This window comes from Pelmatolapia mariae, linkage group LG7, assembly GCF_036321145.2.
Source record: "Pelmatolapia mariae isolate MD_Pm_ZW linkage group LG7, Pm_UMD_F_2, whole genome shotgun sequence".
Lineage (NCBI taxonomy): Eukaryota > Metazoa > Chordata > Actinopteri > Cichliformes > Cichlidae > Pelmatolapia > Pelmatolapia mariae.
The window spans coordinates 25,423,354-25,440,062 of NC_086233.1; the positions used below are offsets into that span (position 1 = coordinate 25,423,354).

Genomic DNA, 16,709 nt, shown 5'->3' on the forward strand with positions numbered 1-16,709 from the left:
CTAGTGGCATGCAGCCCTGACCACTAAAGGCCAGGTCAACAGGCCACAATAAAGACTTTTGCTACAGTGAGGTATAGGCGTTAAAGATTCAAGCATGCAAAATTAACATCTTACTCAGGTCTGGTCTAATACACACAGACAGACACATAAATTAAATAGAAAAAAGGTAAGTCTTCCAGGACTAACATTAATCTTGCGAACAAGTTTTCCCATCAATTACATTAAAAGAGGCACTGAGTGTTTGACTTCCAATTAGGTAGCATTTAGTGTCTCACCTTTATGATCAATTATGGACATTGATGGACTACACCCAATATAAAAGGACACATTTCCTCTGCATTGGTACTGTAATGAGTATTTTTCTATTTTGTGTTTGTGTGAGAATTTAGCATTGAAATGGATCCTGGTCAGATCCAGGCGGTTCTGGTCAGGCTTTATCTCTGGTGTTACAATCCCACAGCCCATCGTTCATCTTAACGTAACAAAGATTGCATCTAGGAGGGGTGTGCGACTGATGGGATTACAATTTTGGAGTCCAGTGACTAGTAAGCAAAAATAATAGTGAGGTCAAAAATACATTCTCGAATTAATCTTTTTTTTTTTTTTTAAACAAAAAGAGAAAATCTCCTGCAAAAAGACATGCTTTAAAGTTTTGTAACTGCATGACGTATGTTAATGAAAAGATAGATGCTTGGTTAGTTGGTTATTTAACCTATCAGTTTGTATTAAGACATCAGTGATAATACTAGCTGTTGCACATACCTATTAAGGCTGGGATCAACATGTAACGATTTTGCTCATTTATTCAGCACAGATGACCACCATTAAAATTTAAGCTCGATTAGGCGTCTGTCTCTCCAAATTAAAACAAATTGAGCTTTTCAGCTCTGAGAGGTTATCTTAGTGGTGCTTCTGTTCAGGACACATCCAACAGGTGCCTTAGCAGTGTGCCAAACTCAAACAGGTCAATGTGTGCTCTTAAGTAGAGAATTCAGCAGGATTAGCTCTGTCTATACAGCTGTAAGATCTACTGAAGAAGCCCTCAAAACTCCTTAAGATTTAACAGGATTATTTAAAAAGTGCAAAAGTCATTTAAGCGTCATCGACTTGTACTGTAGATAAGTCTTCACAGGATTTTGTATTTATATCTTTAAAAACCAGGTTTCCAGGTGTAAAGTTTCTTCTTTAATTTATTAACTCTATTAACTTCTACTAAGGTATTCATAGACTTCCTGGTTAAAATAAACAGTGTACATACGTACAATATTTAATATATAGAGCTGGGCGATATAAGATTTTTTTCACATCACGATATGTTTTTTTCATTTCAGGCGATAACGATATTTATCACGATATAAGCCAAATAACTATATCTGTAAGATTTAAATGTGCCATTGCTCACAAGTAAAATGTGAAATAATCAGCAGCTTGTTTTGATTTAAATATTTATTTCCCATAAGTTCAACAGGGTAGATGTACTTAAGGAACATGAGACTTTTTCAGATAAATAGGCAAATATTGCAGACTACACAAAAGGCAGCCGCTAAAGCATTTAGGTTTCAAAATAGAACAAACAAAACAGACTACTAAATTGTCAATTCCACTTAGAAACAAAATATTAATTCTAAAAATAAATCTTAGTTTGTTTTACAGAAGAACAGACAAACTTTTGTCAATATCAAATACACTGAGAACTAAAAGGAAATTCTCAATCTCTCCTTGTTGTATAGCTTAGCTTTTCAAACAGTTTTAAACTAAAGATATATATAGATATATATATATATAGATATAGATATAGATAGATATATATATATATATATATATATATATATATATATATATATATATATATATATATATATATATATATATATATTTATTAGGGGTGCAACGATACTCGTATCGATATTGAACCGTTCGATACAGTGCTTTCGGTTCGGTACGCATATGTATCGAACAATACAAAATTTTTAATTTATTTTATCAACTTTTCTTCTGACGATGCTGTCTGTGTTGAGCGCTCAGTGGATCTGCGTTCGACCACTCCGCCTAGGCTGCACTGTCGAGCGCAGATCCACTGAGCGCAGCGCAAGCTAGCAAGACAGAAGCTAATCGTTGCAACATGGCAACTTGAACCTCCCCCACCCTCATTCAGATCTGGCGTTTGGAACTATCTTGGTTTTCATGTGAAGTATGACCCTGAAGGTAAGCGCGTCATGGACAAAAGTAAAACAGTATGTCGGATGTGCCACGCAATGCTCAATTACATGGGTGGGAACTAGTGTGTTAGTGCAGTTTGCTCGTTAACGTGTTGCCCCCACACACGGGGCGATCCGCGGTAGGGCGTTAACGGAGATTTGCCTTGTTGTGGCGTTAACGTCATTTTAACGAGATTAACGCTGACAGCACTAGTGGGAACACAATGAATATGACTGCACATTTACTCCGACGTCATCCTAGTGCAAAGACAAGTGGAAGCAGACAAAAACAACAAGCACGCATGCTACAAACTTTACCCGAGTCATTTAGACAGCCGTTAGCACATGATTCTCCTTATGGGGACCTGATATGTTTAATATGCTGCTGAGAGTATACCCCAGAAGAAGCGTATAGTATAGCTTTTATTTTGGAAAGAGCCATTTCTCTGTAATAAACTCTCTTTTCCAAAGATGAGGGATTTCTCGATCAGATTTATTTTTTTATTACTTTGTCGTTTCAGCAACATTAAATTTAAAAATTGTACTTTTGAGTTAAAATATATATTTATAATTTTAATAAATGACAAATTAAAAAAGCATGAACATTCTTTTGTATCGAAAAAATATCGAACCGTGACACCAAAGTATCGAACCGAACCGTGAATTTTGTGTATCGTTGCACCCCTAATAATATATATATATATATATATATATATATATATATATATATATATATATATATATATATATATATATATATATATATATATATAAGATAAATATAAAAATAAATAAACTTTAGTCTGACAAAAGCCCAATGACGAATTAGCGCTTTCCGTCAGAGATTGAGCATGCACCGGTTTATTGTATTTCCAGACTTGCTTTCCGCACAATTTACAGTGCGCGCTACTCTGTTTTTTGTCAAACTTGAAATAGCCGAAATACCTTCACACTACGGAACTTCTATGGCCCTTCCGTTCGACAATCTCTCCGGAATTGGAACCATCATCTGTTTTCTCTTCGGTAACCTTCAGTCACGCTCTCGGTTGATTTTTCTCTAGTCGGCACACTCATTTACTCCATTACCCGGGCGGCACAGTGGCTGGCTGCTTCCCAAACAAATACACATGTGTGGCTTGGCACTTGTGCTGTACGTAACAAGTCACGTGACGTGACGCTGCGGCTGGGATTGGTTCGGCTCTGCACTACTTAATTTGGATTGGCTGTTCTTTTTTTTTTTTTTTTTTTTTAAGAGAGCAAGAGAGATGAGGTCTATCGCAATAGTTTAATTTTTCTATCGAGAAAAAGTTATTTCGCAATACATATCGTTATCGTTCTATCGCCCAGCTCTATTAATATATTAAAAATAATTTGTATTAAGATTATTAAAAAAAAATATGGTGCAGGAAAAGTGCTTCTGGGTAATATGCAAGTCTTGAAGAAAGCACTCCAAACATCTAATAGATGAGCTTAAACATTGCAAATACAATCACTGCATTTGCATTTAACATTCCATTAATGACATGTAATAATGACGTTGTGCTTTTAAATATTGCTGAAGATTGTGTGCTGTGTATAACAATACACACGTGCAGTATTAGATCAGTTTGCCAAGTGTTACATTAGCACTGCTAGCAGCAGTTACCCACCTTTCCTGTTGGCCAGCATCTACAGGGTGGGCCATTTATATGGATACACCGTAATAAAATGGGAATGGTCGGTGATATTAAAGTCCTGTTTGTGGCACATTAGTATATGTGAGGGGGCAAACTCTTCAAGATAGGTGATAACCATGGTGGCCATTTAGAAGTCGGCCATCTTGGATACAACTTTTGTTTTTTCCATTGGAAGAGGGCCATGTGACACATCAAACTTATTGGTAATGTCACAAGAAAAACAATGGTGTGCTTGGTTTCAACGTAACTTTATTCTTTCATGAGTTATTTACAAGTTTCTGACCACTTATAAAACGTGCTCAATGTGCTGCCCATTGTGTTGGATTGTCAATGTAACCCTCTTCTCCCACTCTTCACACACTGATAGCAACACCGCAGGAGAAATGCCAGCACAGGCATCCAGTATCCGTAGTTTCGGGTGCTGCACATCTCGTATCTTCACACCATAGACAATTGCCTTCAGATGACCCCAAAGATAAAAGTCTAAGGGGGTCAGATCGGGAGACCTTGGGGGCCATTCAACTGGCCCACGGCGACCAATCCACTTTCCAGGAAACTGTTCATCTAGGAATGCTCAGACCTGGCACCAATAATGTGGTGGTGCACCATCTTGCTGGAAAAACTCAGGGAACGTGCCAGCTTCAGTGCATAAAGAGGGAAACACATCATCATGTAGAAATTTCAAATATCCAGTGGCCTTGAGGTTTCCATTGATGAAGAATGGACCCACTATCGTTGTACCCCATATACCACACCAAACCATCACTTTTGTTGTTCCAACAGTCTTGGAGGGATCCATCCAATGTGGGTTAGTGTCAGACCAATAGCGATGGTTTTGTTTGTTAACTTCACCATTCACATAAAAGTTTGCCTCATCACTGAACAAAATCTTCTGCGTGAACTGAGGGTCCTGTTCCAATTTTTGTTTTGCCCATTCTGCAAATTCTGTGCACCGATCTGGGTCATCCTTGTTGAGATGCTGCAGTAGCTGGAGTTTGTAAGGGTGCCATTTGTGAGTAGCTAATATCCGCCGTGGGATGTTCGACTAATGCTACTCTCCAGTGACATGCGGCGAGTGCTACGCTGTGGGCTCTTACTGAATGAAGCTAGGACAGCCACTGATGTTTCTTCATTAGTGACAGTTTTCTTGCGTCCACATTTTGGCAAATCCAACACTGAACCAGTTTCACAAAACTTAGCAAGCAGTTTGCTAACTGTAGCATGGGAGATGGGTGGTCTCGTAGGGTGTCTTGCATTGAAATCTGCTGCAATGACCCGGTTACTGCGTTCACCAGATATCAACACAATTTCGATCCGCTCCTCACGTGTTAACCTCTTTGACATGTCAATGGCTGTGAACAAAGAGAAACTTGTAAATAACTCATGAAAGAATAAAGTTACGTTGAAACCAAGCACACCATTGTTTTTCTTGTGACATTACCAATAAGTTTGATGTGTCACATGGCCCTCTTCCCATTGAAAAAACAAAAGTTGTATCCAAGATGGCCGACTTCTAAATGGCCACCATGGTCACCACCCATCTTGAGGGGTTTGCCCCCTCACATATACTAATGTGCCACAAACAGGACTTTAATATCACCAACCATTCCCATTTTATTACGGTGTATCCATATAAATGGCCCACCCTGTACATATGTGCCTGTGCAGAATGTGGTTACACACAGCTTCAGTCTTGTTTATGTTAACTCTTGTAATATCTAACATAACCACTCATCTTCTACATCAAAGCATTGAAGAACCGCACTAGTTCTCTCAGCTGTCTGCCTACTTTCCATCACAAAGAGGGAGCAAGCACCACTGCCTGCCCTTAGACGGAAGACAAGAGATTACAACCAATGGGCAATTTTGGATATCAATAAAATAAGAATCACTTGTTTACCTGACAAGTACTTCTGGTGCTGACTAGCAAAAGCAGCAATGTTTAAACATCTAGTTGACCAGATGTTTAAACATTGCTGCTCTTGCTAGTCGGCAAGAGCATGTGTTTTAAATGCAGACGGCGCTTTCCTTCCACGACAGCACTACTGCAATGTACAAGCATTTAAAGTACCGGCACCCTGACCCTGGAGCTGTGACGTCAAGTCTGCATTTGTCAGTTTCAATGACCCCCACATACATTAGGTGATACTTGATCATAATGGAAAATGGCCGAAACAGAGTAGGGTCGAGTCGAGCAGGTAGTAGTGAAAAAGGGCTATAAGACTTTAGGTTAGCATGCCAAACCTGAAGTGTCAGGTAGAAAGCTTGTTCTACAGGTTTGTTCTGAGAGAGAACATATGTTGACATAAATCCACACACAAGTTGATCTCTGCTTTTCTCTCCTTTTGTTTTTTGTCAACTATTAAATGTGTCAGATTGGCACTACTAAAAGAAAAGTTCTATTTTTTAAATATGCTGTAAATTTTATTGGATATGACAGTCAGCAGATATGCAATGTAAAGTCTAATATTTTAGGAACAAAAAGCCCCAACAAAAAGCAAAAAACACCAAAATTATTAGTTTAAACAAATAATTCTCTACAAAGATTCTGCTGTACATCCCTTTACACCTACATGCTGTAGCATTATGTTATTATTTTGTAGTAAACTTCGTAGTTCTTGCAATTATGATAAATTACAGTAAAATAGAAAAATAAGTACCACCAGGTCCTTAACTATTTGTACTGGCTTTCCACTCAAGTATCGGGTCTTGTGGCATCTCTACACAAGGACACACTAATTACATGTGCAATAAAATATTCATGTTGCATATCATAGTGCCCCATCTTGCTATACAATTATAGCTACACTTCAGACATACTGATATTTTTAAAAACACGCAGGCACTCTTAACTCTACCGCAAATGTATCTCTGTGGTAAGTGAGCCTGTTGTTTGTTTCAGTTTTGCTCGTTAAACTGCGCAGTAACCTAACTTAAATCTTATGATTATTACGAGCTCCACTATCTTCTCTTCATTTTTCCTCAGCTTCCTAATCCTGTCCAACATTAATTTTTTTTTCTAAAAAACCTGAGCCTTTATAGCCTTTTTACTTTCATTTGTCAGTAACAAAAAGGAAATGCATGGGTACTTGAAATATAATATAACCTGTTAATATAACCTTGAAACTATATGGCATTATCCCAAAAGGTTGATTCAACCTTTTGGGATTTACTTACCTGGATGATTGGACATGCGTCAAGATATATAGCATTATATTTTAACATTTTAGCCTGATCCACAATCTGAATTGACAGAAATGTATTTTAACTAACTGAAGTGTTTCAAAGATTAGACAGATTGATTCAATTTTAGCATGGTGGCTAGCTAGTTAAATTCCTCAAGTGAACTAACTTGCTGAGATACTCACACCGTTTAACTTGACTGCATGACTGCACAGGCTTGTTATGCATAAACAGCACTGCACTACCGATGATACGCTGGCATTCAGGTAACTACTTGTTACCTGAATCATCCTTAACATCCTCCACCCTTCAGACACACTGACACAGAAACGACATATGACTTGGGTGTAGGCTATGTCAATTATGGAGAGATGGTACTTTCTTGGAGAACTCAAAATGTTTCTGACATGTAAATTCAAGTATTTCCTTTTATACACTTTTTCATTGTAATCTACCCATGTCTATACACCAAGATGGAAGCCTACATATTTCAATTTAAAGGAAACCCATTGAACATAGCACTCTTCTTCACTGCAACACCATCCAAGTCATCTGAAGGAAAACATACCTACTGAGCAATTTTTATGCCTTTGGAGAAATTTCTCAGACTTGGAAGAATTCAAAAGCATGACAAAGGAGATGAAATCATGATTTAATTAAGGAAAGTGCCATCCCTCCATAATCGTCAGGGCCTACATCCATGCTTTAGTATCTTCAAGATATTAACTGCTTAAGCCTTAAAACCTTAACAGAAAAAAACCCCAGAAAGAATAACTTTCATCACTGAATTGAACCACTATCATCAGAAACCCAGGGACATAATTAACAGACACTGGCACATCTTAAAAACTGAACCATCACTGAGTGGAATCACTGAAATGCCTCCTCTCCTATCATTTCAAAGAGCGCAAACAATCAGCGATAATCTTGCACACAGTTTTCAGGCAAGCAAACCTAATCATACTTGGCGTCACCTAAAAGGAAACTTAAGATGTTGGTAAATGCAGTCAGTGTAACACTATTTCAGATATATTTTACCCATCCACATACTGGTAAAATGTTCCTTATCAAACAATTCATAAACTAAACTACAGTACAACATCAGTAATCTGTATTCTTGAATGGCCCAATGGTTAAGCTTACACTGAAAAAACAAAGAGCAGCCAACCAATGAACTTCAGAACATATTAGACGCATGCATACTGGGAACCAATGTTCCCTCTAATTTTTCATGTGTCTGAGCGAACACACAAACTCCCTGAGCGATACCTTGGACCACTGTGAGCGACATCAGACGTGTGCACTGTGGTCACGCCAGCATCTAATCCATCCAAGTTACATGGTTTATTAAAGTAATCAAATTACAGCATTTACATTTATGTTAGACTACTTTTAAACTGCTTTAGCCCACTTACAATGAAAATGTAAAAAAAAATCTAGCCATTGGCCTGTGTAGTATGTTAACACTATTGGAAGTAAAAATAACTTGAACTCCAATTTCGAAAACACAACTTTCTTTTTTTTTTTTTTATAAAGCTCTGACTTGTATTATGAGTATGAGTCTGTGGTCTGGGAGAGAGTCCTGTGACTCTCTGTCTGTAAAATACAGTATATAATGATCAATGTTGGGCAATTAATTATATAGTTACTCCTCAAAAAAGTAACTCAGTTTGGCAAACAACAAAGTTTTTTGCAGCTATTTTGTTAAATGCAGCCTAAGCATTTTTAAATAAACATTTCAAACTATTTACAGAACAATCAGCTGTTCTGCATCAAATTTGATGCCATACAAATCATTGGTGCCACTCCAAAAATAATTTCTGTCCACATAAAGGAGAACAACAGCCTGATACCTGCAGGCCTGACAACAGGAGATGTATCACTCCTGTAACACCTGTAACATTCAGCAGTCGCCTCATTGCTCTGACACACACAACAAAACTATTGACTACACTACACACTAACTACACAAGATTTGCGCTAAACGTCTCAAATCTCTCACATCCCAAAACACCGCCGTCACTCCTAAAACTTCCCCCAGTTTCTTAACAACTAGATGCCACGCTGCCATATCATTTTTTGATTGGTCGACATGGTACTTTTTTTGGACAAATAGGAAAGAGAGAGAGAGGGGGGGGGGGTGTTTTTGCTCACAGGTGGAGAGTGCTTTCGATCGTTTTCCTTATAAAACGCCGTTTTCACCGTTTCTTCCCGCAGTAAATATAAACAACGATGGTATTCAGGAAGAAAACCAAACATTGCATATGTTTTTATCATAACTCTGGTTTTACGTGGCCTATCAACACAATTTGAAAACTGGTATAAAGTCCACACTTTTTCCGTCAGTTGTTCCGTCTGTCCTGCTCACATCTCCAATGGTTGTACACGTTGTCATTAACGTGGCTTCACTCCACATCAGCCACGCCGCTTTGCTAGCTAAAACACCGGTGTCGGCACATAAGGACGCTGTCATAGCCTGTCAACGACGTTGATTAGCTGCGTATATACGTGAATGTGAATCGCGTGATTGGCTGGACTATGGGATAAGGTGGCATCGTTCTAATCCCAAGGTGGAGCAGCCAGTCACTTACTGACTAACACTGCAAAACAGAATTGTTAAAGTATTAATTTTAATTTCAATTCAGGTTAGATTTTTTTTTGTGCGCAACGCAGATTTTCTGTGCGCAGAGACCGTGCCAGCAGTGCGCAATTGCGCACGTGCGCAGCTTAGAGGGAACATTGCTGGGAACTTGGAGTAGTTACAGCCAAACACTACCAAGAAGCCAAACATCAGTCCCTTGCCACTCTGCATTTCATTGGATTTGACTTCTCAGAAAGAGGTGTATTGGGTCTCAACACTCAACACAATGATGCCTGCTGGACTGAATGATGATTTTAGTTTAAAATGTTTTCTGAGAACAAGTTTATATAAAAATACAGAATATTTACAATAAAACTGATAACCTAAGACATAATCATACTCAGTCATATATATCACTATAGCATTAGTTTGTTTTCTTTAATGCTCTAACAGAAAAAATGCCACTTATTACCTTTGAGTACTTGACACTGGACACAAATAACTGTGTTATCCTCCTAATATTTTATTATTAGCCATAGCTGCTAGTTCCTAGCTTAATGATGTTGGCTACTGTGGCTATTGGTTAATTGCTAATAGTGAAATTGCTACTGTTAATGTGATCTCTGGCTATGTTAACATTTATGAAACCGTTTAACAATTCTGTTGAAATGGCAACTTTGCTGTCAACTTTGGCAACTTTGCTGTCCTTTCAAAATTCCACAATGCTCAGCAATAAAGTGTTGCTGAGCATTGTGTAGTGGTCATGTGTTCGGCAAATAGTGAGGTAAGGGATTTGACTGGAGGCAAAGATGGCACTGTTGCCATCGGTACTTTTGCTTTATCTAATCAGATCTGTAATTTTTAGCTTATTATTATTTAAGTTTTTTTTTTTAAACAACTTCACTCAAAAATATGTGAATTTACAAGTAATTCAATTGCTGATGGCACAAAACTATTTAACGTTAGTTTCCAGAGGAATGAGATGTAGTACTCTTCTTGCAGTCATATTTCAGCAGCAGTATAGTACTGCTGACAGAAAGAAACATTATACCAAAGGATATACAGTAGTGATATACGTAAACACACACACACACAGAGAAAAAGGCCAATACAGTTTTACTGCCCCCTTTGGATATTTTTGCTGCCACTCTTCCCACCCACAACTGGGCTGCTTAAACTAAAATAATAAGCTTAATGGCTTTTTACCAATATAGGTCTTGATTGTGATTATAAAAACGAGCACTGTTGTTGTCAACTTAAGAAAAAAAATTAAAGTCCAGGTTAAGTGAAAGAAAGTTAACGGTCTTAGCCCAAGCGCTGTCTCTTTGCTCACGGCTGTGTCACAAAGGTGAGGCTCCAGCTCTACCATAAAATACAACAACGTCATCTTCTCTGCTATTGTGCTACTTAACCCAGTTTTCTGTGCAGATGAACTGATAACTGTAACTGGTGTAAACGCCATCACTAGCCTAAACATGTCAGCAGGCAGGGGTTATGTCAAATCTTCCAACGCTTTATATCTTTACTGGGTCTCTCTGGTGGTGGCAGGGCTGAAGACAGTTATATTAGGAAAAAAAAAAAAGTTTTCAGTATATTACAAATAGGGCAGTGCCCCATCAGTGTGTCAGAAAGAGTGCCATACAACAAAAACACAACTGAATAGTTCTGCTACTCTGTGCTTTCACTTCAGGAAGTGTGACTTTCATAATTTGATCTAAAATGTCACAGTTGAAAATTTCTCATTTACACTGCATGCACTGTCAGCTACACAACTAAAAGCAAGGAAGAGAAACTAGAACAAAACAACTACTAGTGGTTAGTAATCTAACTTTAAAGCAAATTGCTGCTATTGCAAGAGTTGATAGTGGCAACAAACGAATACTCTTCAGAAAGATTGGTCAGCTGGTTATTGTGAGGTTGAAAGGGGCTCACTGTCGTTTGCTCCGGACAGCAATACACTTGATATAAAATTAGCTGCGCACAACAGAAATTAAGTGCACATTTAACAAATGTCTCTACAAATTGCGGTGAGAGATCGGTCTTCAAATATCTGCTCTTTGTCAACACTATTAATAAACTTAGGCATGTGATTTAAAACAGTAGTGCTTTCTGGTGTCTTCTGAAAGTTACTGGGAACACATTGCATTCAGTGGCTCAGTGTGCGAGGTAGCTGCACTGGGGTTAGCCTAGCTGCTGCTCTTCTGACAAACGGGTACTGAGGTGAGGACAAAAGTGGCATCATTTACTCTACTGTAACAAGATGACTTAAAATTGAACTACAGAAACTACTGCAGATCATCTAGTGCAATATTAAACTATATTAACCTGATGATGCTGATATGAAGAGAAAACATCACTTACTTACTAGATAACACCAACAAAAATGTAGAAAATATGAAGCCATTTTCATGCATGTACTCTTAACTTCTCTAGATGTAATCTGATAGAAGTGCAGGGCAGAATGCAAATATCCCACGCAACTGGATCGGATGGTTTTTTTTGTTTTGTTTTGTTTTTTTGTTTGTTTTTTTTTGGGGGGGGAGGGGAGGTGTTAAACCTGTCAGCTTCATGGGTCCGTGTGATGTTTGAACAGAGCACCTAATACTGCAGCAAATCTAACATTTCCAGCACACTGCAAATGGGTTTGCGAATTATTTCCTGTTGTTCACTACAAGTGAGAAAAGCAGAAAATATCTCAACCAGATTGTTCCAAAACTGTCCTAAATTTGTGTTTGAAAACAGCTTATGTCTACAAACACTGTGATATTCTGCCCTGATGGTTGGCTGTGCACACTGTAGTAATTAAAATAAATCTCAGGTTGGCTGCAAAGCAAAAAAAAAATTCAGTGCGAGCACACAAGCTCTGAGATTCAACTATAATTCCATATTCACTCATTATTCATCTCTGAAGCTCCTCAGTGACATTTAAGCTATTTCAAGCACAATAGATAGTCACGGTCTAATGTTTTTCTGCTGAGCTTGCAAATCAACACAAGCAACTATGCATCCAAACCCCATTTAGACTAATTTCTTTTGAGGAGGTTGAGTTAAATCATAAATATTACAATAAATACACCTCTAAGCAGGAATCCTTATATCAACAGCTCTTTAGCCATGCTTAACACAAAATCATTAAGTCACAAAATGTGCAAGGCCTTGTTGACACTACGTGTTTAAAAAACAAAACAGATTTTCCTTCTCCCTGGACTTTAGCCTTTTAGCCACACACGCAGTTTTAGGTCACTGAAACTGGCCTTTTGGAAATCATGGGTCAAGAAATTCAGAAAAGGCATTTGCAGGGTTGACAGTTTTTGACGTCGCAGAGCCTGTGGTTCTGATTGGCTGACATGGCTTTGTGGTTTGTCCACTTGGCATGTTCTTATCAGTGCTTCTATTGTGTTTCTGTATGTTTTCTTTTTTTCCCCTCTATAAACTGCCTCTGTGGATGTGTGTGGTTCTTTTCTTCCTCTTTTTTCTCAAAAAAAATAGACTAATGTATGCAAATTAGACCAGAGAGAATTTTGAAGTGGCTGAATTTCCCCAAAGTCCTTCTAGAAGAAAGTCTTGCCACTGAGCAGCCATCTGGGTAAAGCTTTGTGGCACTTGTTTGGGGAGTTAGTTTAAAGCAAGTATCTAATGAACTCCAACTTCAGCGGCAATTGAGACAAACTGCATTCACAAAATAACTAAATGAAATTTTTTAAATGATTATTAAATTATGTACAGATTCCCCCCCAAAAGCAAGGGGTTTTTTTTTCTTCCTTTCCCCCCCCTCTAAGTTAAAATTTCATAACCATCTTTGCTGTTCTGGATAAATTTCAACCAGTATAATGTCTCTGATTCCTCTTTTTCACTCTCTTGGATGGAGGTTATCTGTTTTTCAGATTCCCTTTGTACTAAGCTACCTTCAACAAGTGTTAAAAAGTTGACAATGAACAATACATTAACACTATTAAAGCAAGGCCTGGGGACAGATGATAATAAATATGTTCAGAGCAATCCCAGATAGCTTACCAATCAAGAGGATTGTTACAGGTTGTTTTCCCAATAACATTAAATCATCATCATTAGCTTTTGATTCATACTTGATTTAATCTGCCTCGCTATAACTTTAATATCAGCATATATAAAACCGACACATGCAAAATGGTCATGTGTAGGAGTGCACATAAAATAACCCCAAATCATTTTTTATGTTTGTAAAACAGTATAGATAACAGTGCTCCTGGAAAATATTCTTAATTTGATCATATAATATAAATTTTAAAAAAAAATTATATTTGATTATGAAAATTCATATTCAAACGTGGAAGTAAAAAAAGATCAGCCCTATGAAGACGTTGGGCTGTGAGGTTGATGGAGTGTTATCCACCCACATTACTGCAGACTGTGTGTCAAAGTCAGAACAGCTGTTTGGGGCATATAAGGCATGCCTGAATGTTTCTATTCATACCTTTTAAAAAAATAAATAAATAATCAAACATAAAGTTAACCCTCCTCCCCTCCCAGGCAGAGATGATCTCAGTCCTATAAATTTAATTAAAAAAAGAAAAATGATGGGGCTGTAATATTGTGAAGACATATTTCAATGTTAGCCCCATTTAAAGCAAAAGAATAAATGGACATTATGTGCTGTATTACGAATCAATCCACTGATTTAACCACATCTGGAGGTAGTTTTGCTTGTGCTTTGATCCGATCTCATCGAGGTGTAAATCCATCTTGATCGGCAGTGGGTTTTATTGCTGCTGTGTCACATAAATTAGGCTTACTATGTTAATTAATCCTCACCAGTGCTTCCCTTATCTTCTGATATATCACAGCCGTTGACAAGTCAAACAGGATCATGAAACTTGTTTTTTTTTGGACACCAATTTACATTCTGAGATCCAATCACATTGCACACAAAATTAATGACAACAACCCTTTCAAATATCAAGTTTCATTGTAAAAGCCTGTGGACTGGGTGTAGTCATAAAAATTGTGCATTAAAAAATATATACAAACGATTTTCTTTCTTTGGCCTCACATTTTACAGTGATTTGGACTTTTTATACAAGACATGTACAACACAAACAGTTTTTTGATAGATCGCTTATGAAGCTAAAAGCACACAGTGGCATCCTGCTGGCAAAAACGTTGGGAAAAACTTTGTTTTATCTGCATTTACAGATATCGCTGTACCGGGAAAGGCTTTTGTTCACTGATCTAAAACTGATGAAAGATATTCGATTGGGATTTTTTTTTAAAGAGCATGAATACTGGGATTTTCAGAGGCAGAAGGTTCACAGAAAGTGTGACATTAAATAAAGGTTAGTCTATGAAATAAACACAGTCGACTCGTACAACTCAATGAATGCACTCTCTTAGGGAAGACCCGGTTGGCTCGGCCTTCTCAGACTCAAAACAATCTTGTAGTAGACATGACACAAACACTTAATCTTTAGTTCATAGATCAGACAAGTATAACCTAGTATAGATTAACTAGGCCATAAGAAAGAGGTCGTTTTCGGAGACAACGCATTTCACTTATCACATAATCTCTGAATGATTTCGTGCAATCTATACTTTCGCCGACCACAAAAATTACTATGACACTATAGTTATATATGGTTTCTATACCTCGAGACCTGATGGTGCCATCTGTGACCGCCTATCGCTTGTCACTGTATGGAAAAACTGCATTTTTGTGACATGACACCGATGCTAGCTTAGCTACAGCCGAACCTTTGTTATTGTGTGAGCAGCAGGTCGACGACGAATGCCAGCTAGCGCTAATTTTTTGGCACGGACAACAAACTGAGCCTTTTAACACTGTCATGAAATGCTGCGTTTATTGTGCACAACTGCGTTTACCAACAAAGCCAGCCGTACTCCAAAAAGCGAACGAAAATTCGCAAAATGACCACCCCATTGTGCTTTAGCCATTAGCAGGGCAGCTAACTCGTTAGCATTTCCTTACAACAGCCACCATTGGATTTAACCGATGCTGGACAATGTTAGCACGGCATCAGCTGGGGCTGCTCGTTAGCTACGGCTAGCCAAAGTTAGCGGTTTAGCAAAAAAAAAAAAAAAAAAAAAAAAAAAATCAAGCTGATGGAAAAATATCTGGATGAGTGACCTTTTGCTCTGAAGACGTTGATAAATGCATGTGAAAGTGTCGATGTGAAGAGACAAAGGTTTCTGTATACTGACAGAAATACGGTTCGTTGGTTTAATGACCTATTGCAATCTGGTTTAGCAGTAGCAACAGCGGCTACCAGTCGGTAGCGCAATGCCTGTACGCACTCACCAGGATGAGTAGCCTTGCTCCGCCATATCGCCAAAAACAGTGGGTTCCGCGACTGTGGCTAACACAGATTCAGGTCCCAGTGACAACCCGTCGGGACCCGGGAGATGTTTTCTTGCGTTTCTTTCACAATCCGACGTCTTAGCGGTTACTTTTTGGTGACAACATGGTGATACATCCCGGCAGCAGCTAGTAAGAACTAGCTGAATATCTTGCGGTTAAAACGACAGTGATGGTTTGCTATCGTTATGTGGACTAGACAAAGCACCCCGAGAAAAAAAGACACAGCTGTTATTTTCAGTGGTTTCGCTAATGTCCTGCTGTCACCCCAACCGAGAAGGCTCGGTCTCCAACGATGCTACACCCACAGTAAATCCATATTCAGCTCGCTGTATGCAGACTAAATTCGGATATTCCTCAAGTCTGCACCCCTAGCTGTTATGGAAGACGTTCAGCTTTGTTTTCTATGGCGAGTCCACGGGAGCGCGCAAAATCGCCCTACTGAAGAGGTTTACAAATAGGACGTGCACTGAAACGCTTTCATGCATCGAAAACGTTTGTAATGGTTTCCCCTCCCGGCAGCACTGCAGCCTATCATATACACAACGATTGTGAAAGGCAACGAGTTGTTGCAATTAATTGCTGAATTATGTGACATACAAAATACGGAAAAAACGGGCCGTGCATGAATATTTAACCAATTTACTTTAGTATTATGACAAAAAATAAAAGTTTAAATTAAATTAAAAATAAAAAAACTTTTTTTCAGAGCAAATTAAATT

General features: G+C 38.2%; 1 protein-coding gene across 1 annotated transcript in view; it reads right to left on the reverse strand.

Annotated features, from left to right (window-relative positions):
• sppl3 (signal peptide peptidase 3) overlaps positions 1 to 16,481 on the reverse strand; it is a 44,643-nt gene extending 28,162 nt beyond the window's left edge. The window contains exon 1 of the mRNA XM_063478652.1: positions 15,931 to 16,481. Coding sequence (XP_063334722.1) covers positions 15,931 to 15,956 — 26 coding nt within the window. The 5' untranslated portion in view covers positions 15,957 to 16,481. The remainder of the gene's footprint in view (positions 1 to 15,930) is intronic.
• Positions 16,482 to 16,709: the final 228 nt, after the last annotated feature.